The sequence below is a fragment of the Prorops nasuta genome, unplaced genomic scaffold, assembly GCF_024137725.1.
Source record: "Prorops nasuta isolate Cenicafe-Biocafe unplaced genomic scaffold, Cenicafe_Pnas_1.2 PNAS00015, whole genome shotgun sequence".
Classification (NCBI taxonomy): domain Eukaryota; kingdom Metazoa; phylum Arthropoda; class Insecta; order Hymenoptera; family Bethylidae; genus Prorops; species Prorops nasuta.
The window spans coordinates 5,531,666-5,555,895 of record NW_027116812.1 but is presented as its reverse complement, the minus strand read 5'-3'; the positions used below and the strand labels follow the sequence as shown (position 1 = coordinate 5,555,895).

The following is a 24,230-nucleotide window of genomic DNA, read 5'->3' as shown; positions in this document are numbered from 1 at the left end:
GATTGCAAAACGATCGGTTAATTAGCTCTCCACTATTAACAGGCAACAATTGCGTGATAATTTCGAAATCATAAACTTTGAGCTTGGCGCCTAAAGCAGCGATAAGTGAAATTGGCATCCGGACACATAGTCCACGTTATAAACAAAAGAACAGTGGTTTACTCTTGGTCTCATAAGTTTCATATATGTGCCAAGATTATGTTCCTTACCCTGAAGACACGATCTCCTGACAGCGTGTCCAGGTTAAATGTCTCCCAAGTCCCATTCTCGAGTAACGTATCGATTGAGAAGTCGAACTCCCGCGAGTGGTTCCTCGATTTCTGCCGAGAACCAGAGAGGACAGCTTTTAACTTACGAACCTTTACCCTGTGTTCATCTCTATTTCTACTTCTATACTGTATTCTACCCTCATCATCATTGATCTGTTATTTATCCACTTGGCTCGCATCTTACTTTTCACAATCGTTCGATCCGATCCGAAACACGTGCACACTCTTGCAAAAGAAGCAATGCCACCGTGCAGTCGAGTATCAGGCATCTCGCGGTTGTAATTAATTAACGCACCTACCGTTTTTTATGCGCGACCCGCAGTGAAAATTTTTATTCGCGCGACTCGAATTGTCCCCGGTAATAAAACGCGAAACAGGAGGCGTAAAGTTAGCAGCAGCGATTTCCAGGGAATAAAATTACAAACGAGAAAGTGAATTACAAGTTTCTACTGTTATGTATACATACAAAGTACTCCAAGGGTTATATCAAAATGCAGTGGAAGATTATGTACACTTGTGCAGTAATTGTGTTTTGCAACATGGTTCAGTTGGTAATCATGTGCCTTTCAATAATTGGTTTCTCGACAAGTTTTGGTGTTCTCTGGAATTCGAAGTATCAACGGGCTAAAGCCCAACGGTATCTTCAGAGCTGCATTTTTTATGTACAGATATATGATAGGAAGAAGTGAGGTTAAAGTCGGGTAGACTGCAGATGGAATGAAACTCGGTGGTTCAAGCAATTTGACACATTTTTAAGCTCCATAAACGGTAATATTAACAACAACGAATATTGTCACTGTGTGTGACACTTCAAACCTTGCACAGTAATAAAATTAGAATTGATTGCTTTCGCTATAGAGTCATTCAGGGGAAGAGTATGCATATTTTCTTTAATATTATCAAACAGCTGGTCTAATAATGATACCAGGATTGTTTAATACTTCACTTTTCGTAAATCTAATGTATACTATTATTATTTAATAGATGCATGGTTAACCAAAGCTATATAAAGTTTTTTAAATGAAGCACTTTATATCTTTTTGCGAATTGCGTAATTTTGCCCTATTGTGTGGGTAGGAGTACGCAGCTGCGGAGGGAAAGAATGGGTTCAAAAAAATCGAATGTTTTTTTTTTAATAATTATCATAATCGTTACCTTTTATAGTCGATATAATAATAAATTTAAATCAATTGACTATTAATTGGTGAGACTACAACCTTCGTATTTGATTTATTTCTTTTTTTGCATTTAAGAAGTCGATTTATCTCGATTTTCTTATAATATTGCAGCATTTTTAGAGCAGTTACGTATAATTTAATATTACTTATTATATGATACATCGATAAGACGAAAATATCAAATACACTATGTATAAAAATTACGTATACGTATACTCTTGCCTCCGTACTCTCACTCCAACTGTGCAGGTACGGAGTCTTTAAATAATCGATGTATTTAAATGGGTTTTAAAATTTAGAGTGTTTTTTATGTGGAAATATATATTAGAGTAACCATACAAAAGGTATATGTAAACAAAGTTACCGATATTGACTAACCTATATTAACTAAAGCAAACTTTTCCCAGCAACAAAATTTTACTGTCGAGCCATCAGTTTCGATGTTTACATCGTAATTTACCGAAAAAACATAATATATTATAGTTAAGTACCAGGAAGTGTAAATAAAGGCATTCGAAGAAAAATAAGATATCATAAATAGATATTGGATCCTTCTTTTCCCAATGAAAGATTTAGTCGCTGCGTACTCTTATACCGAATGACTCTAATACAGAAATTGAAGCTAGGTATAATGGAATTATGCATAATCAATGTTCAAGTAATATGTATACTGAACACTATTACCAGGGGTTTTCAATGCATCCAGTGCATACACGATGGTCGGAGATGCTGAGAAAAATGGGGTATGAGAGTGGTAAATTGTAAAAAGAAGATCAAACCTGGAAGAGAGGCTCGTCCATATTGGATGTGGCTGGTATCTGAACTGTGTAGAACTTCTGTTCAAACTCCGGTCCATGATCGTTGATGTCTTCCACTTCGACAACGACTCTCGTTGTCGAGGAAAGTGCTGGCTTGCCATCGTCCCTTACGGTTACCTTGAAAAATATATCAGTTCTCGTTTAAAGCTCACCTTCGACCACAGTCCTAAAACGCTGCATTAAATTTTATTTACTCGTATCACTTACTTCTACGATCCATCTTACACTTTATTCGTGAAATAGAGATTTTAGTATTTTGCCAATACCACTTTGAGTTTTGATCCAAGTCGAAGACGATATAGGATACATATTGTAGTGCAGGAATATATGTTATGGAGATTTTTATGGAAGAAGAAATGCACGGGGGTCGAATGAGTAAACTTACCTCCAAAACATGCTCCGCTTGGTTCTCCCTGTCCAGCTTCCTGCCACTGGTCGTGATGAGTCCTGGAAAATAGAAGGCGTTCGACTGGATTAGGGGAAAGATCGTAGCACCGGTTGGCAGAATGGAGAATCGAAATCGACACACGGGCCACTTTATCGGATTGCGCGCATTTGCTTGGAGCGAACGAGGAAGATTGCAAACTACAGCAGGACGTCAATTTGCAAGTGAATGGAAGGGAACGAGTACCGAGTACGTCCATTAACGAGACAAAGATCGGCCAACGATGGCGGCAATGGCAACGGTGGCAGCGATGGAGCGGCCTCCGAAAATTATAGCGTTCGAATTTGGTCGAATAGCGAATAGAACACGCGGATCTCTTTCATCCTCGACGGGCTCGTTTGGAAGCTCGTTCCCCACCGACACTGAAATTCGATGACGAAAGTGAGCACGCGGGTGGCTCCGAGGTAAGCGGAAATGCATTTTTTCCCTTTATTTCTCCCCTCACCCCCCCCCCCCCCTCGCGATTTTCTCAATTTTAAAAATATTCAACGGCTATTTTCTTGTCCCGAGGTAAAAAATAAAAAGCAAAATCCTCGACAATAATGGAAAAGAATTCCCTCCGATGGAAATATCTTATTTCTCAGTTGGATTCGTATAGCTTCTACATTCGCTAAAATTTTATTCCCTGCAGCGTGCAGTTCTTTCCCGACTAAACGTAACTTATTTGAGATAGCGACTTTATTAAATCGTGAAAAGAAATGATGCATGAAAAATGTATGAGAATCGGATGATATCGGAGTGCGCGGCCGGGTATCTTTTGTGCGGATTTGCGCACGAATTGAGTTTAATTAGGTCTTATTGATGTTCGCGCGGAGATGGCAAAACTGCTGGCATGGGAGCTATAGCTGCACAACGCGGGGAGTAAAGTTATCCTGGCAATTAGGCAAGTAGTTAGACATTATTCGTGGTACGTGAGTGATGTCAGGAGTATGTGCAGAAGTAGCAGCAGCAGCAGCAGCGGGAAAGGCAAACTTACCGGTGGTGGAGTTGATGAGAAAATAGCCGGCTGGATTGCCGCTGGTGATGGAAAAGGTGAACTGCTGTGCCGAGACGTCACGATCGAAGGCACGTATCTGCAGTACGCTCACACCGGCTGGCGAGTTTTCTGCCACGGTAGGATAGTAAACCGGTAGTTCGGTCAATGGGGTATTGTCGTTCTCGTCCAACACCTCCACGTACACCTGCGCACAAAAGTATCCAATCCATCATTTATCCAACTGGCCTTTTCCTATCTGAAATCGATAAAAATCTTTCTATACCCCTCCCCTCCCCTCCCCTCTTCCTTCCCACCCCTCATCCTCATCCTACCTTCACCCTTCAAAGCAAGCTTCCCTCTCGATATATTCCATTCCCATATAAAGACCACCGATGATAGAACGTATTGGGCCTTGACTTTAATGCTCCAACACGCTACAATTGACTATTCTCTGCCCCCGGAATGAGCCAATTCAATGAGACTGCTGCAATAACTATTATTTCTCCATGGGACAAGCCCTGTTAATTCGTACTGCTGTTTCCTCGTAATGACTACCATTTATTTCTAATGACGTTTAGCGCTATTTAATCACTTCAGCTACCAGTGTTTGCCCATTGCTATTCCGAGAATAATGTATTATAATAATTGCCGGTTGCATGTTTACCAACGGGGTATATGGGTAATAATGGATTTTATCCAATCGGATTTTACCCCCAATGAAGAAATAATGCTGATTTTTCTGCAATTCGCAGATATTGTATAATCCTACGAATTCAAGTGGATATATTCATATATAAGAATGATTATGTATATATATATATTATCGTGCATTACCTGTATTTTTGAACTTAACGGGACGACACCATGATCCTGCGCGTACACAATCAGCCAATATCCACTCTTGCTCTCCACGTCTAGCACAGCTTTCGTCCTGATGTTTCCTGCGGAGAAAGAACCGAGAGAAAAATTCAGTAAACTCGTTACGAATCTCAAACGTAATTCATTCCGTTTCTTATTAGCTAAGCGTATACCCGCTACAAGGAAATTCCATTATTCGTAAATTGGTTAGAATTTGTATTGCGTGTAATTTCGTAGGCCATTAGATTAAGCGAGTCTTTAGAAATCGGATGCTCTTCAAAGACAGTGTATTAGCAGACTAAGAGTTTCACAGTATTAAATTTGCCCAATGCACGTGTACTATATAGGTATATAATACATATATATATATACCTTGCTAGAGGCCAGCTTGATTTTCCCAGCGAGAAGTCTACCATCATGGAAAATCTGTGCTTTTTACTTTTTACGAAAGGTTCGGGAGTATCCGCTTTTTCACGATTACCTCGTAAACCCGAGAACACTGAGAAAGGATCCCTCCCGCTTAAAGCCCGTAAGACATCCTGTCGCAGCCTCCACCCTTTATCCCACAACTTTATACGACACTTTATGGAATCATCCTACCTACTCCAAAATGCCATCTTGCCTCCTCTTGGAATTATTTAAGTTTCCAGTGTCAAGCGAGCTTCGCTAATCGTCCCCCCCCCCCATCCCCCCTCCGCTCCCGCCATCGCTAAATCGTCCGCAGCAACTGCGGCATTGCACGGGCCCCTCTTCAACGAAGCTCACCCATTTATACCATTTTTCAAGCTCGCTTCTGCAATTCAATGGATGCCACGCAATTTAACGAAATCCCGAAAATGTATAGGCACGCTCAGAAATTAATTCGTCGCTTCATTTGTACGCCGTTTCCAGCACGCGAACAAAAACTGCAGTTCATCATCGAAGCGAGACGAGCAGTTGCATATTCAGGGGCTGGTTATTATCAGGGCGAATTTTTGGCCTTGGGGTGATTTCACGATTTTTTCTTACTGCACTGGTCGTGATCGCAATCCTGATATTTCTCTGGCTGCTATGGAAAGAGCGAATGATACGGGGTCCGAAGAGCCGCGAAAAGTGCAAGCTGACAGTTTTGACACGTTCCCGGTGGTTCAATCAAGTTGTTTTATATGCACCCTCTTATCGCTTATATTTCGGTGAGAATGCACTGCGAATGGCAATATCACTGCGTGGACCAGCCTGCATCCTAATTGGTCGCACGTTCAAAATTGGAAAGCATTATGTTCGTTCGCTCGACTATTTTTCTCCTCCTCACCTCCTCCCACCTACGAATTCTTGCGAGCCTTCCAGCAACGAACGATGCTCTACCTCCATTATACCCTGTTTTTACCCCCTGCTAGCAAAATGGTCCATTGATTGTGCGTAAGCATATACTTTTTAACGTATCTCTGATGCAGAAGATAAATATGCAATTTGCCAGGGTTATAAACACGGAGAGTGAATTAAAAAAAAGAAAAAAAAGAAGAAAAATTAGAGACGCGAAATTAATGAAATTTTATGATTTTATTAGCATTGGAGAGGAGCTACATAGGAACGTGTCCGTGGGATTGGAATACGTTTATCGGATTGGCGAGGGTACAAAGATAGATATGACGCGTCACGTGTGGAAAGAATAAGAGACCAGTCATGGCATAAATCGTTCAGTGGTGCCATTGGGCACATTAACGGCGAGAAACCGATCTGTTCTCAAGGTAAAAGACCGATTGTCAGGGAATTATGTCGTTGGTTGAGCCGTCGCCAGTCCCGCCTTCGTCGTGTACCACCGCCTTCCCCCACTTCTGCTCTGTCCAATGCAGCCCGACAATGGTATTCTTGTTTTCACCCTCTCTTCGCACTTGTTCGCTCTGCGAAAATACGAAACAGCCATCCATCTTTTCCTTTTAGCACTTTTACGCCTTCGCGTACAGCGCTTTCCTATAAGCTTACGACTCGAGACGGCTCGAGTTCGCTCCCCCCTCCTCCCCCCTCTCCCCCTGCCATATCCTCTCGAAAATCTCAAAGTTGTAGTATAACCATCGATCGATCGACGGTCTCTCCTCCCGGTTTCCTTCACGATTTAACCGTACGCCAGTTTGACACTCGCGTGACGTCATTTCCATTTGCGTGCGCCAGCGATATAAGATATATAGGTATATAGGGACGAAGGTAAAACGAAGGGAGAGTATATTACACACATTTGAAGGCAGTAGAGGGAGAGAATTGTAGGACGTATTTATTGTAAGAATTCGTGTGCCAGATGCCAAGCGCTTTATGGCGTGGCGAAAGAAGAGAGTAGAAAGAGGTTACATGGGCCGCGGGCTTTAAGGCGTTATATAATAAACGAACCACGAGAGGCTGCTATCGCGAATCTACCCCGTTTCACGTCCAGCCTGAATACCTCAAGACCCAAAGCCATACAGGAGCGAGTACCCCAAAGATGGCTGCCCATTGTGATATGTGGATATTCGCCTCATATAAACGATCTTCCCACGGGATACCCTCATAAAAGAAACGGGAACCCGCACGCAAAATTGCCATATCCAATTTTATAGAAAATTCTGCTGTCAAAGTGTTTCTCCTAGTCTGGCCCTGTGCTACTTCAAACTTTTACACTTGGCCGCAACTCCGACAGTATTTTTTCGGCCCAAATTTCAAACGTATGGAAAACCGTAGAGAAAATTACATTCGTTTTAGCGAAAACTATTAGCTCTTGGCTAATTGGAATTGTGCAAATAGCGATAATGGGAATCTATACTAATCTATTTTGAGACTTCCTGCGGGATATTGGCGTAGCAACTGTTTGAAACTGTTAATAATTGTTACTAGGAGTTGCGAAATTCATTCACTACCCTTTGCCTACTGTGTCTGACTTCCAAAGACTTTGTCGAATAATTTCACTAGCCAATAGAGCTCTCCTTAACAAAGCTCAACGTTATTGCATATGAATAAGCGATTGTTTACGTTTGATTATAATATTACACATGTACATATATATATTTTTATATTATTTTTTTTTCTAATATATATTCGCGCGCGAGTATAAATTTTAGAGTGAATTGTTAGCACACCAGAGGTGGCGTTGTTTGTTGCAATTGTAATGGAGGGGGGAGCAAGAAGCTTAAGGTGAATGAGCAGTCGTAGCCTGTTATCTGTGACTGAAACAACACACATTGCGTTAAAGGCGCAGAGGGAAGTTTGTAGCTCGCTTACTCTTTTCTCCCGTTTCTAGCCGCCAATTAGAGCGGAGAGATACTCGCGTGTTTGCAAACTGCTAATTAAAAGTATCGCGGTCAAATGCTTTTTCGCTCTAACAAAATTGAATTTGCCATCGTTGCCTTGATAAAATCCTATCTGGGGCTAGGTCAATTTTTTTCACGCGGAATCTCGGCAAAACACGTGCACACTTGGCCCGTTCCAGGGGTGTCCGCATATAAATGTAATTTTACAAATTAATTTCAATTTGTTTGAAGGTTGATATTTTCAGCATTCCAGAAGGGAATTCCGGGTGAAGTAGAGCTTAACGAGAACAATGAGGTAATTTGATATAAAAGAATGCAGGTTGAGGCTTCGTGTTTCAGCAAAAAATAGAGGGAGGGGGGGGGGGGGGAGTGAGATAATCCTCGAAACTCATCTAAATAGTTTGGGTGCACTGGACGCACAGGTATTTGAGATTTTTGATGATCGTGGAGATTCGCAAAGGTAAATGCTCATCCACGCGGAAGTATCGTGTTACTTTATTGCCTCCACGATGCGTTGATGCAGTGGTCGCGTGTTCAACGTGCAGGCCGCGTGGATATTTCGCGTGTTTCAGGAGGAGAACATGAAGGGTGGCTAAGCTGACAGATGAAGAGGATCGCAACATCCGGTTAAGAATTTAAGCTACTGTCTCGCCACACCAGAGTTCTCCGAGGGTGGGCCCTTTAAACTGGTTCATTCCGCCTCTCTCAACGAGCGCAAAACCCACAAGGAAACCAATCTCCAACATCGACATTCCGAGTTTCCGTCGCCTCAACTCTCCTCAAAGTCCTCTCACTGCAGCCTCATCTATACAGTATATATATATATATATACATGTATGTATATACTTCGAGTCGAGAACGAAAATCAAATCGTAAACTGGTCATCCAGGAAACTTTATACTTGCTGCTGCAGCGAGGCTCCTGGACACTTTGTCGCAAGTGCAGTACGCAAGACGATAAGGAACTGCGAGAAGAGTATCGCTAAGAGGAGAAAAGACACGTTTTATGAAAATCTTGTTTGCGCAAATGCTGATAAAGCTGGCAAAATTCGTCTGAAACTATTTGCCTTTTTCTACTTTTTATCTTTTCGCACCACTTAGTTGTTACGATTGAGCATCCACAAGGAGAAACGAGAAAAACTGAAGAGTATAAACTAGAGAAAGAATCTCGTGCAGCGTTGATTTTTCATTTTAAAAACGATAAAAAGTGCGCGAGAGAAGCTTTAAAGTTTGTAGAACAGCAACGGTAAACTGGTCATCCACAGAGGTACTTTGGTTTGACAAGGGTATCAAAATTTGCGGCAAGTTTGTCGGTGAGGGTATCACGAGTGGGGAGGAAGAAAAAAGTGTAGAGAGAGAGAGAGAGAGAGAGAGAGAGAGAGCTTTACAGAACATGTTCTATCAAGGTGGAAGCAAACTGCTGACAAAGCCAAGGAAATCGTTTCGGTACTGATGACTGCTACGTGCCAGAGACCCTCTCGCTATCTCCTCGCATGTCCGTCACTTGGTTTGGTTTCATTTATCTCGGATTACTTTCCCAAGTCCACTTGACTGCAATCTCGAGGGTGCTCAAGCCGGTCCAACCAAAAATAACAAGATAAAGCGGATAAAAACAAATCCTCCTTGAGCGAGCTTCAAGAAAAGAGCTATTCCCCTCCTTTTTTTCCTTCACCTTAAAAGATTTTCTACATCCCAAATAGAAACCTATATATATATATATATATAATACCATCGAGCTCTCTCACTACTCTTCCTTCCTTCCGCTAGTCTTGCTGACATGAATCTTTTTTACGCGATTTACTCATTTTATTCCTCCGCAGCTCTGTCATCCGTTACCGGCTTCGCCTTAAAATCAAAGAGACCTTTGAGATTCTATCCGGACTCGAATCAGTAGCGATATACGTGCAATTGACATACGCCGAGGAACGCTGAAGAGCTGTAGCCTGCACGAAGAGTATGCTATCTATACAGGTAAATATATTATATGTAGAGAAAATTCTGCAAAATCACCATTGGTCGTGGGATCTAATTATACGAATTGTCGTGTGTAGTACTGAAAAGGCAAGCGGAATAATTATCCAACGGGTCATTTGGAAATTGCGGCTTTTGAATATGAAGCGCGCGGTTCTGTGTCTGGCGAAATATATCGGAAACGCATAAATCACGGAGCGCGATTGGTGCATCGCATATATCTGTGGTGGGGGGTCGGTAACTCGTCAATTTTCACAACAACACTCGCAAGTGGCTAGTCTCGATTATTCGACTGACTGATGTAGGTATATACATATATATGTGTATATACTACGCAGCATGTATATACCATCTGTCGTTATTCCCTGCATATCCAGATTAAACCAGCCGTAGAAACACGGGAAGCAACGAGACATTTGCATTCGAATACACATTTTTAATCTCCGATTTAATTGGCTGTATCGCAACGCCGTAATGGCTAATAATGCGGGAACGGCTCGACGCTGACGTCATTAGCTGCGAACAAGCAAGTTGCACCTATAGGTATATAGAGATCCTGCGCAACCAATCGTGAACGCGCGAAGGAAAGCCCGACAAAAAAAGCCAGTACCAATAAAGGATTCTACCTGTTTTTTCCATATCCCAACCACCTAGCTCACTTTCCTTTCAGCTCTCAGACTGCGAGAGAGCCTTTTTGCTTGTTTCCTCATCGGATATAGGAGATTGTTGTTGGCCGGCCCGGGCCGCCGATCGATCTATTTTCCATATTTCGCCTAATATATATATACATATAGAATAGAAATAAGCGATTGGAGTCGAGTGGTCGAGTCGTAAAGATCGAGACGAGGAAAAATGGATGAGCGGAGGAAGAAAAGAGGTATCCCCTGCAGAATATGGCCTCGCCTGCGATAGTGGACGGCATTTGTAAGGCTTGGAGCAGTTAAGGAGGAAGAAACAGAAGGATGGCCGTCGTGATAGATGGAATCGCATGCAGCGTTGGGCACGCGATGCAACGATCCCGTTCTGCCAGCTGCCGCTCGCCGCGACGCGCCACGCCGCGCCGCAGTCTAGCTAGCTGCTTTTTCTTCGGTTCTTATCCTAGCCCGACTTGCCAACTGGCAAGTTGAGCGACCCCTGGCCAAACCCGCCCGTCGGTATACATAGACTATACACCCAACTTTATGCTTCAAACTAATAGATATAATGGCGCGCAGTACAGATATCGGTTCACCACTGTTTTCACCCATTTCAAACACGCTATTCCCTCGAAATCTCTCTATCTTCTGTCCAATCACTGCCTTTCGAACAAATAAAAAGGTAATAATAAAAAGCAATAAAAAAGGATCATAATGTTGCAGAGTAGAGCAGCGGGTAGCCTTCAGTCGCCGCGGAGGTATAGAACGCGAAGGAGCCCATAAATTTTCTCTTTATTTTCAAGGAGTATAGGATATACAAAAAGATCGAGACAAATAGAAATAAAGCACTGGAAGCTCTCTTATCAGGTAACACGGGTATGCGAATTAACTCGATAAAGCAAGCTTTTCGTGACTTTGGCCGTACGTGGGACCCTTTATGCGGGGCGGGCTTCCCCTTGAAATTCCGGCGGTCACGTGAGATCGAATTCGGTAACCATGAGAAAGGATATCAGACAAATTCATAAAAGCTTTCCCTAGTCTGTAGCAAAAACTCGAGAGAGGCCGCACTGAGTTGTTCATGGTAAACATCAAAGGTTTTAATAAAATTAGCTAGCCTTTTTGGTGGTTCACCGTACTCCTCCTAGCAGTAATGACGCTTTTTATTACTATTTCAGTTTCTCCCAGCAAAGCTATAAGGCGATTAGCCCGTGTTTCGATAAAAAGTAAGTATATAGTATCGTACAGTGTACCACCTTACTTATACTTTACTTTCTTCTATTTTTCTAATTATTTCCTTCGCCTATTCCTTTCGAATTCTACCAAAGTACCGCTATGCTCGTTGCAGCCTTAAAATCTTCATATTAAGCCGAGATTATAAAAACAAAATTTATTTTAATTAGAAAAGTTATGCTATGAAAACCAGAAAGTAGATGGGACTCACGAGGGACGGGTGTATCTACCTAGTGATCATTAATTAGCTCGATATGGCAGTTGCTATGATTAATTTTTCAACAGTCCATCAAATAATTCCTTTAATGTGACTTGTTTGTGCGTGGAGCTTTTATGGACAGTCTCTGCGGCTTATTTAACGTGCTTTTGTCGCGGTGCTTATACCCACCAACCCCGTCGATAAGGGATGCTAGTCCGGGTGCAGCATATTTTTAATTAAATGGCCATTTCATTAAACCGTTTAATTAAATTTTAAATAAAAGCCCACTGTAGGTTTTCGAATCTCTTTATTCTCCTATCTTTGTAACGACATTTGTGAAACGGTAAAGATTTTCACTGCAGCAATATCATACTTGCAGTAGTCGCCAAATATTTTCGAGTTTTAATTTATTTTGTTCAGATTAAATATTTAAACAAGTCAAAGTGCAGGCGACTGAAGTATTTAAAAAAAAATATGATATAAACACTGCAGTCGAACTGTGATGTTGCTGCTGGATATATGTGTACCGAGAGAGAAGAGAGGCTGAAAGTTTGATGAGAGTACCGCAAGTAGATCGTAAACGATATCGTTTGATAGTTCATCCGGTGGTTTGGACTTTGCCGGATATTCGTGGGTCAGGGTGTAAGGTGGGGGGGGGGGGGGGGGAGGGGGGGGAGAGGTCAGCAGATCGAGAAATTGGACGCTCCGCTTGCTTGATTTATTAATTCCGGCAAGAATCGCGCACGGCCAGGCCGTCTCGTGCGATAAACGGCCCCGATTATGAAAATAAAAAAGGAAGGGAGAAAAAAGGGCAGGAATAAATCAGGTAAGTTACCGGTTCCGCGCTCCATTAGTGGAAAAGTTCGCTGGAAGAAAAAGGCGCTCGCTATCGGTTTCTTTTTGCATGCCGAGTACGTACTATACCCTACGTACGTCGCTTTTCTCTTCCTTCCTTTTCGCTATTACCAACTTCTTTCCTCGTATTATGGCCGGATTCGCGCCAAAGTGCCGCGAGCTAACTTATGTCGACGAGGAGCCACGCTCGAAGATAATTTCCCTGTATATATTATACCTACGTACTTATACGTTGGACTGGCAATTAAAAATGTACAAATTACTCGAGATAAACGGTCGAGGATCGTAAATTAATAAGCCAAAGGGCAAATACTGGATTTATTCACAATTGATTCAATAATATATATATATATAAATATATGTTTGTGGTTTTAATGAGGAAAACGATAAGATCGTTGGATGGTAAATCAAGTGTTTCACCCGTGGCTAATAGGAGAGTTTCTAAGAGTGTTTTAAGTATGCGTATAAGAATGATATCTAAAATTGGGACGATCGACAGACATTAGAATCACTCCCGGGAAGATGTTATCTATAGGAATGTCAGACTAATATAGGCGATGCTGTATTCCGATGGATCTTTCGTTGCTTGACGTGCTTGAAGAAAGAAAAGGATGGTTTTGAGTTTACGCGCCGTGGTGTGTGTGTGTGAGCGCGACGGTAAAGGTCAAAGTATAATAACGAGCTTGTCATTGCATCGGCTAAGAGTTTCGTATGAAGATATCAACCGTAAAGAAGCATGAAATATGGCACGGAGCCTAGCAGAGAGAAGAAGAAAGAGAGCCAAGCTTAAGTTCGTCTCTGGCTGGGAAACGTATGATGGATGAGCGTCAGGTTGACCGTCGAATCCCCAGGGAATGCGTTTATCACCGCGACAACCTTCAACCGCCCTGCATAGTCGAGCCTTTAACCCCTTCCATTTCTCCTCGCTTATGCAGGATCAACAAAAACATCTTTTACCAAAACATCCGATGATCGAGATAAAGTGCGTCTCTCTCTCTCTCTCTCTCTCTCTCTCCTGCATTAAAAGCACCAAAAGGAACATTTTCCAGAAAAATGCCTCACGGCGTGCAAGCTATATAGGTGTATGGTATATTTTATCCGCTGAAAATCACGTCTTCTTTACTCAACGAAAGAAGATAGTAGAGATAAATCGTTACGACCGAGACAATTGACGATCGATAAGAATTAGGTGATCTATATATATATATATATATCTATATGGGACAGTAAAATAGTGGAAAGACGAGCCATTTTTGACGAGAGACGGAAATCTTTGGGTATAACGATAAGCCTGCAACGCGACTCCCTTATTTCTATTATTATGACCGCCCCGTCGATCGATCTGACCTGATAATATCGTTCCGCGTAAAATCGATGTTTTTAATTATGAATAATTTCGTTGGGCGAATCGTTCGAAGGAAATTGGCCAGACGGGAATCTTCTCTAGGAAGACTAAAAGTTGGAGCTTCTTTTCGATCTCCATTATATGAATAAAAAATTAAGATTCGCAGTTAATCGAGTTCTCCATTCATTCGTCAAGGGAGAACGTAAGCTCGGGCTTTCGTGAAGATGGCAATTTCATTAATTCGGTGTTATCGTTCTGAAAGCTTTCGCAGAGATCCCGTTATTGCGTAAAGCTTCAAACGACATAATGATGGAGTCGTGAATTGGATATCTACTCGAAACGGAGGTAAGAGAAAAGAGATATAAAGGTGTACGCAATTTAGCATATCTTTTAAAACAAGACGTGGATTTAGGTAGATCCAATATCATTGAGATAGTCTTGCATGCTTTGAAGCGATAGAAATTCAAATGAATTACGTTGAACGGTCAGCTTTATTCGCTCATTTCGAGCGAGAGGATAGGAGGGGAGGTGGGGGGGGGGGGGGGGGCGACAGGTCTTTATAAAGGAAGCTTTGGGTATATAGTGACATTGCGTCGTTGTATATATATAGCGGCATGTAAATAGTAACATTATGCTAAACAATGCCTCGTCAGTCAAGACGCTTAATTTTAGCCGAGTGAAATAAGGAGGGGCAAAGACAGAGTTACCAGTTCGGGGAGTTCAAAGATAAATACAGCAGCTAGCTCGGTTTATCGAAAGCTCTCCGAGTGGAACTCCAACTCGTAAACTACGAGAGCTTGTTCGGTTGACCGGTTTGATCGAGCGACCCCGGAAAACACGTTTACTTAGGTAACTAAGGGTGTTTGTGCTTGCATTAACGTGATTCCAGGAACCTCCTACTGGTTTATACAGCAGTCCCCACTTTCCCATTGTAAAAATTTGCTTTTGCATATCGCATCGAGCCACCAGGGACCAATATGCATTTTTCCGATCCTTGCCAGTCCTACTTACAAATTCATACACGCATGAATGAAATATCATGAATCCCCCATATACATGTAAATGGTACAGTTAAAATAAATACTACTGTGTAATTATCCTTACACGCGGATACATTAATTTCACATTAATTAAAATACACTATCGCTTATCGTTCTTTCATTCCTCCCTTAATCTATAGTGCTGTGGTATTCGACAAATGAAATTTTAATTATGTTATCTCTCAACAAGTTTTTCCTCTTCTCGTACAATAGATGTTTTTCCTGAATGAATCGGGAAAAATAAGCGGACGGAGAATGGGATCGGACGGATTCATTGAGAAAAATGGACATTCGAGGAGATCGAAGATGAGATCGATAGCTTCACTCTTCTTTACGTCGGCAAACAAAGGGAGAATAAATTCTTCCGTGACTGAAAATACATCGATCTGTTTTAACAACTGCGGCAAAGTTTTCTTCGAAAATAAGGAAGCTTTTATTAACCCCGGTATATATAATGACCCTTAACATTCGTTCGGATGGATCATCCACCGTTATAAGTATATAAATTATGTTAATTTATCTTTGTCTTCGTCCGAATGGTCCAAATTATATGCCACGCTCTGATTCATTCAGGCTCAATGATTTAACAAGCCAAAATTCCCGAAATTTTCTTTCCCAGCAGTGTAGCAATTTGCTTCGGTCTGGTAAATCGGATGTCCTTAACCTTTGAGAGTCGGCTGTAAAGAAATTCGGAAATTTGATCGCCACTGCGTTTATAGCGGGCAAAGGGGTTCTTAACCTTCTCCAATTTACCGTTCAGCTCTGCTAAAATCATAAACAATGAGTCTTAAGGAAATGATACGTGTATACTCTAAAATTAACTAGCGTGTTCCGGTCTTCCCCCTCTAACCTTAAAGAAATTAGCGATTTAATTAATTGGGTGAAATTAGCGGTAGAAAATGTAAAGAAAAATGGGGTTTTAATTAAGTGAAGGAGGAGGAATAGTATAGATATAGATGACGTTACGCGGTTTGTTTCGATAGAAGTGGATGATTGCATTGGAAAAGCCGAGCAGCAAATAAGAGCCATTTGCGTTTCGTTCGACTTTAATTGCGCTGGAGCCAAAGGAGCTAGCTAGCTAGGAGTGTCGCGAGCGCCAGCTGGCAGACTTGACTTAGACTACGGACGGGTACGGGGGAGGGGAGGTCTCTCCTAAGCCTCTTTTATTCCGCGCGACAAGAACATGCACGTTCGATAGGGGCGATAAAAGTTTCTTGAAATTACCTGCACTCCCGGTAACAAGCTCTTTCCATGCAAATAAACTTTCTCGGTCGCCACCATCAATGGCAGGGCCACGATTGTTGTTGTTTTGCTCGGATAAACATTGCTGCTCTCACGGGATCATCCGCCATTATGCCGAGGATTAATCGATCTACCTGTACTATAATACCTTCTGAATAAGAGCTTTTCCCGTTCCAAAACAACTCGAAAATAAATTCTATCGAACCAACAGCAGCTCTGCACATTTTTGCATCTTGAAATCGAACGAAGGCTCATCAGTACAGAGGCTCCTTAAGCATTTCGATAAGGAAGATTATATTTTTACAGGACATGTACGAGGTCTAATTGGAAATACAATTTTCGCGAGGAACTCAGCTGCATTTTGCACATTCGAGACTCGTCGAGATACTCCGGGATTAAGCAAATATATAGAAAGTATAGCTTTAGCAATGGGGACGCAGACTCTAATATTGGGTTAAGCGACTTACTCCAATGATTATTCATGCCTTTAGGTAACTCGTCAATGATAAAAAGAAAAATTTAAAATATGTAGGAAAGTAGAAGACGAAGTGTCTGAATGTCGTCGGAAAATAATTAGTTGGGTCGTTATAGCTTTTAAAGTTGCACGCAAGTTTGTTGAAAATAGTTTTCGGCATGAGCTCCTCTCTTTGCACTTGGTAACGGTATCACGGTCAACAGATGAAATGGTTAAACATATACGGTACGGTTTCAATGAGACGTAACGAACGGGCTCAGATACGCCTAATGGTCACACCTATGTTCACCTTATACTTATGCGTCATCATTCCCATCCTTGTAAAATCCTCCAAGCGTATCCTTGAGGGAACACGAGCGAGGCCAAACCACCGAGAGAGTAAGTTATCCCTTGGAATGTGTTCTCTTGGCTCTATATACGAAATATTATTCCACAGTCCACTCTACTTCTATTTAAATAATTGGTTCGGGCTACGTTGTTACAATCGCGTGATAGAGCAATGCGCCTATGGGATCGGAAATATTATTACAAAAACCTGTTGGTTGCTCCCCTCCGTCCCTCCCCCCTCCATCTGAAATGTACGCGTGTAATGTTCTTTCCATTCTTCGAATTACTCCTATTTCATATCACACGTACGTAGCTTGTTTCTATGCTCTGCCTATTATTTAAATTACCAGCTTCATTCGCCACAAAATGCACAGTAAACGATTTTCACCTAACCTCGAAATTACCTTCACGAAGCTGTTTATATATCGGTTTTTCCAATAGCAGGTTTTTCAGGAAATAATACTGCAATTAAATTTGATTCAGTAAGTGGTTTCATTATTGTAGCTATATGTTTGTTTAAAAAACTTGTTAATTATATGTGCGTGTATTCAGAGTGTGTCGTGGGAATTTGTCTTTTCGTCTCTCGTATATTAGCTTTGCACAGTTTTTTGCCGAAAATAAGATGGAGCGCAGGAATGCGAGCATTCTTTTCTATGCCGAGGTGCGAGAGCTCGATCGTGTGTTTCAAGATGGCGTAGGCGAAGAAGATGACCGGGCATGGTTTATCGATTACTCACCAGTCAAGATGAGCTCGCGTGCTAGCTCGTGCGATTACCCGAAGTTTCATTGAACTTTGAGTGATTTTCGACGGTTCGTAGAAGGCAAACCCTATAATGATAGCACCGTTGTAACACGGGCATCCTTGTAATTACGCGAAGCTACAAGCCAGACGAACCTTCTCAGAAATTGTGCTTGTAATCTCGCGAGCAAGGTGAAAATGAGAGGCTACGCTGTAATAAATTATGTCCCTGGATAAATACTTTTCGAGCAATTTAGAAGGTTTGGCCAGAGTATATATATATATATATATACATATATAGACATATAGCTGTATAAAGTACGGGGAAAAATATCGATAGGTTTTAAGGAAAGCTTAGTATAAAGGCGGATGGATGGGTTGTTTTTTCGGGAGATGAATAACGAAAGGTTAGGCGTAATGGATTCGAGCGACAGCTGCATCGATACCTGAGTGACGTAATCGAGAGAGGCAAGTGTGAGTAGTGCGGTGGAAAAGCACGAGCTATATAGCTTAGATGGATAAGCGTAAGTTTAATGAGACAGGGCTGCTATAGGTGCAGCATGCTGCAGGAACAAGTACCTACTCGCTTTACTCGCTTTTATTAAATCCAACGGAATTGCCAAAATGGCCAAACTTCGCTATTTCTGGCCCTGCCTACATCCGGATTAAGCACAATGCCAAGGACGCATCTGTTCTGCTCTTCTTTAAAAAAAATCCAACCATCTTCCTGCGCTAAAAACTTTGACAAGAATTTCTCTGTACATTATTGGTCGAGCTAACTTCCAGCAACGTTTGCTGCCTTACGCGGAAAACTTGCAACTTTCGGAAACGCCGACTTGTGCAATATTATGAGGCAAAAGTAACGAGAGTATAGATCGCATTATTCCTGCCATAATGGAATAACCTTCGTTAAGTCCCATCCAGGATGAGCAATGGCTTTAAAAGATTTACCGAGCTAGATTACTGGAAGGGGGGAGCTATAGGGTCCTCGGGAGCCAAAGAGCGGAGCATTTAGCAAAAAGGGAATCAATATTCCCCAGATCACGCTTGAATTGCTTTAATCGACTAGCAGAGCAGCGACTTTTAGCGGAGCAAGTCGGATTAATCCTGGTGCTTGCTCCCATCTTTTCTTTCATGGAAAATTTGTTGGATTTAGGCAGAGTTCCTGGCAAAGTGGAGGAGTATCTAGTAGTAGTAGCTAGTAGTGATGGTAGTGGTAGTAGTAATAGCAAGAGGAGGAGGAAAGGGAGAAGAAGAAGGTGAGCTACGATGTAACCGGCAGGATGGCTATGGACGGGTACGCGCCAACGGCACTTTGCACAAGGCGTTCCGGAAAGATTAATGACACTTACTCGAGTAACTCGGGTACTCCTGCATCCCATTAATATATTACGTAAGCGCCTTCTACGCCCCAACCATTGACACCGTTTGTCTGAAGAGGGATAGAGAGAAAGAGAAAGAGAGAGAGAGAGAGAGAGGAGGCATATGTGCGACGCTGTGTATGTGCAGAAGACTGGAAAAGAGAGCCATCCGATACCGTAAGCGTAAGTAGTCTCCAAGGTGGGCCGCGATGATCATCAGCACTTGGTTCCTCAACATATGGGCATCGTAAATTTTCTGCCATGCCCAATGAACCGCTGAACGATTCCGTCAGGAACACTTTGTAAAAGCCACTGATGAGCCCTGCGCTACCAAAACTGTCGAGACCAATAAAAATTACCGCTTCAAGATTAACCTCCGAATAAATTTTCATCGCGCGCTTAACGCAAATTTGTACTGTAAATTTTCTCCGGCCCGTGGTCCACGAAGGGCTGATACAATTCTGTCAGGAACATTTAACTTTTCACGAAGTCTTGCCAAGCGAATCTGATGAAAATTGCTCTATCGTGCTTAATGGCCAAAGGGATTATAGACATTCCCAATTAAGCCGACGCTGGACTTTAATATAGATTGATGCTGATTTTCTAATTTATCTTTAATTAATTAATTCCGTACAAAGCATTTTCGGGATATTCCCTGTAACGCCGAATGATTCTAAGAAATATGAGCAGAGTAAATCAAGGTCAGATTAGCTGATTAGTTGAGCAAATAGCCCGGCACACGATATTTGACGATTACATTAAGGTCCGGATGTAGCGCGCTGGCGTATAATCAGGATACATATACCATTTTAATTACGATATTAAGTAATCGCGTTTCGTCTGAATTATAAAGCTTAAAAGCGTATTATAATAAACGCAGTGATGATGTTTCTTAGAAGCCTCGTGTACCTCATTACCATTCGTTCTTTCCAGGACACTAATTTTTTCATTTCTTCATTAATGGACTTTATTAAATTGTATTGCATGGCGTACTGTTATTAAGCTATTAAATAGGGGTTTCCAGAGATAATGAGGAAAGCTTATTATTGTATTATTCATTTATCTTCGGAGGAAGATTTTTGACTGGCTAGAAGCTGTCGATTGCACGCGTCATTAAGTCGGCTGACTGAGAGGAGATAGCACGCTCTCCTCGTTGGCAGGGCTTTATCTTACGGAGAAGTGACACGGCAATTTAGGCATTTGACCCCGTAGGGCGCACCGCTCCGACATCGAGTTCAGTCATTTAACCTCGCAACGATGTCTCTTTCCATGCGAGTCTACCTCCTCTCGCTTTAGCCTGGACCCACTGACTCGTCGAGACACCCACGCATAGCACACATTCCGATACAACATTCCGTCCTCGTAGAAGGGACACACCAGACGCTTCTCTCTCCCTTCCTCGCCTCCCCCTTTCTTCTCTCTTCCTCGCTATATATATATATATATATATATATATATAGGTAACTCTTTTCTCCTTTCGTTCTCCAAGTCTCTTAATTTTTACAACTTAACACTTGCCCTTTCTCCTTTAATTCTCTCCTAACGTCACTTCTTCTCTATACCCCCTCCACCCTCTCCCCTTCAACATCATTTCTCTTTTTCACTTGCACCATCTTTTCTTCTTCCCTCCCAACAGCTTCCTATTTATACCTTCGAGCAAACTTCCCTTTTACTTCTTATTTTACCTGAAATCCTCTTCCCTCCTGCCACTATTTTCTTTCTTCAGCTTCTTCTAGCCACAACTGTACCGCTCTCTGCACATCTCTCAAGGGCTGTTTTCCGTTACATTCAACTGCCTCCTCGCTATTCCCACACGTATTAAATTCTTTACTCGACGAAACCCGAGCAACGATTTTCAAAAGACAAAGCCACTTTCCGCGTTTTCCCTTTTATCCGTCCTTTATTATTAGCGACATTTAATCATTCTCATACTATTATTATTTTAATAAGTAGTCATTTGTATACCGGTATAGGCTTGCTCCAGAGATTCCTTAACTCGCGAGCCTTAGCAGTACAAAATTGCTTTCTCAGTCCCGTTATTATTATCATCATCATATTTATCATTATTATTATTATTATTATTGTTATTATAAAGTCGTGCATTTCGCCGTGTTATATCTCGCATTGTTGCAGGTGGGTTCTCCCAAGGCAGTCGTAATAAATAGTTATCGCAAGCAAGAGAAGCAGCATATTTAGTTGATTTTAGATTTGAACTCTTCTTCCATGCTGATAGCCACTATTCCAGCGCCAAAGTCGAGACCTATATATATATATATATATATATATATACACACAGCTAACGAGGATGCGGTAATTCGATGAAAATTTCGAGATTTGTGTAATACGCATTCGTCGGTTAATCGGTCGTGGCTGAAAGAGCTAACGCATTGACAGCGGTCGATACATGCAGAATTGAAAGTTTTAATTAGTATCGGGGCAAATAAATCATTTAACAGACGGTGATCGCAATGCTTTTCAAACGGATTTCCAAGCTGGGATGAGAAGAACGCACGCGACATCGAATTTTAACGACGGGGGAGGATTTAATCAGCGCCACTTTTGTTTTGCATTAATCAAAGCTTGTTTTTGCATTACGGTAGCCCTCCAGAGCGCTGGCACGTACTAAATGGATCCAAAAGCGGATCGTCCACAGGACGAAAAATCTTTGAAGCTTCGACAAACAAGCGAGCAGCAAAATTGCAATGGCTTCGTGATGCCAGGTCCGAAACGAAAAACTACAGCCAAATATAAATTTAATCTGGACAGTTCCCGATACCCATTATAAAAATCACAATGTGCTACCGCATTGAAACGAGGAAAATCTCAAATTCCATCTGTTTTATCGTAACAGGATCCAATCTTTTTCGTTACCAAAATTTATCGAAAGAATTGTTGACGGGAGCAGCTGCGCCGTTGTTTTCGTCGAGTGGACAAAAAAAAACAAAATAAATAAAAAAGTAGAAAAAATAGAAAGAAAGAAAGAAAAGCAGACGGAGGAAGTACAATGGTTCGGGGAAATTTTGTTGGAGAATTGCGAGGCGAAAACGCGAGATAGGCGGTGCGTCGCGCAGTAAAATTATTTTCAGCGAGACGACAAGGATGGCATTGTCGAGAGTGGAAAGTGTGAGTACGCGTATAATAATGATAATTCAGGGATTGGTGTGCGAAAGTAGGCGTTGGGAGCTTTGAATGAATCGAACGAACGTACGCGACGAGGATCGCGTAGGTCGTGTCCCGATCGGGTCACTCTCGCTTTCCATCGCGTTTTCTCTTTATTCTCAACGGTCCCCCGTCGCGTTTGGCATTCCGCGCCCAACCGGTTTTCTCAAAGCCTTTTCTGATGTCTGTGTGCATGTCACACACTCTCTCTCTCTCTCTCTCTCTCTAGGTACGAGACGCCCCCTCTTATTTTCGTAGGTGTACCATGCATTACTCTCTACACCGTGTCAACTGAGCTTAAACGAAATCCAATCTCAACCAAAGCGACCCTCGCCTTCCTTTTCATTGAATACTCGCGTGAAATCGCCTATCGCAACATTTCTTATTTATGACAACAATCAGCTTACGCTTAGCCTACCCCCACCCAGCGTCTCTCCCCCCTCACCCTCCTCTCTATCCCTCAAAGCCGAGAAAAATGTCTAGAAGCTCTATTTTTACTCCTTCGTTAAGTTTATAATAGTTCTCCCTTTTTTGCTCCACTCGTGCCGGAGATTCTATCAGACTCAAGGCTTTTTCTCGTGTCGGTTGTGAACGGTGAAAAATCTTTTCGCGCACGAAGTATAATTTGCCGATGATAGGCGTGAGCCGGCCGATACCCTCACGGCGAGTCTTCGGGGATTCTGAATGGTGAGATGGCGATGTCGAGTAGAGCGTTCCAATTCACCGTCAGTTACACGAGCTGCATAATAAACACGCATTCATTATACGAGACGACCTGGTAGGTAGCTTTGACACGCTCGTGCGTGTCATCGACTCCCTTTGCCCGACTACACCGATTTTTTCCCCATTATATATATTCATACCTTCCTAACCCACAATACCCGATGCCCGTTATATGTACACTCGATTCTAGCGTTCGTCCCTCCAACTTTTCACCAATACACACACACACACACACACACACACACACACACGGTATAAGCACGATAATCCGCATCCGATAATGAAATATCGCCAATTTTATCTCCAAACCGGTGACGTCCGCCCTTTTCACCTGCTATACGTTTTCTAGCACGAATTTTCGTTAATTGGGCCATTTTAGAATTTCCCTTCGAATTGCGAGAGCAGCTATTCTATTTTATGTCATTTCAGCGGATACTCCCATATATACTATCACAGATGCCCCTAACGCTGAGTTCCTGCAAAATGAGCGGCTAAATAAATTCGAACAACGAATCCAATCGTTTAGTCGAAGCTTCCGTAACGACGCTAGAAATACACGTAGATTAAATGAACTGTCGGCTGGATCAGCACGTACGTGATTGGAATATGGCTTTTTTTTTAATTCCCCAGGATATTTTCCGATTAAGATTGAACAATTTATTAAATTTGTCTCCTGTATTGTACTAGCCAGAGTATCCAATTTTCCCCCGAGCGCGTAAAATACAAAAGAAAAACACACCCTCGCACGTATACACACAAACTGTCGACACACTTGGATGAATATTTTTCAATAAAAGAAGCGCCAGCAGTTGCTCCCTCCAGAATCCTATAATGATACATCCTTAAAAGGCCTCTGTGTTTTGTTTACGTTTATGTTTATGTATATACGGTATAAATGAGAGAAATGGATATTTTTTTAATAGGACAATGATCGGCAAGAGAGAATTATATGGGATAAAGGCTTTTAATAGACCACTGTGCGGAATAAAGATGAAGAAAAAAGAGGAAACTGACAAATTTGATAGACTTTGGCGTTAGTTAAGGTGTTTCCACTTGTTGAGAGCCCCCGATCTTTCTCATCCATAATTGATCGATCCTGAAGCGGACGGGTTGAATAAACAATGGACAAGTA

The 24,230-nt window shown here is 42.0% G+C and overlaps 1 protein-coding gene across 5 annotated transcripts in view; it reads right to left on the bottom strand.

Moving 5' to 3' along the window:
- The window catches only part of kug (kugelei), a 143,976-nt gene that overhangs the window by 16,920 nt on the left and 102,826 nt on the right, over positions 1–24,230 (bottom strand). For 4 of the 5 annotated variants that reach the window (XM_066736562.1, XM_066736565.1, XM_066736566.1 and 1 more), the window contains exons 4-8: positions 4,521–4,627; positions 3,687–3,891; positions 2,651–2,712; positions 2,227–2,382; positions 210–320 (exon numbers count right to left, since the gene is read on the bottom strand). In XM_066736562.1, the coding sequence (XP_066592659.1) occupies positions 210–320; positions 2,227–2,382; positions 2,651–2,712; positions 3,687–3,891; positions 4,521–4,627 (641 nt within the window). The remainder of the gene's footprint in view (positions 1–209; positions 321–2,226; positions 2,383–2,650; positions 2,713–3,686; positions 3,892–4,520; positions 4,628–24,230) is intronic. The other variant, XM_066736563.1, reaches the window with a different exon arrangement.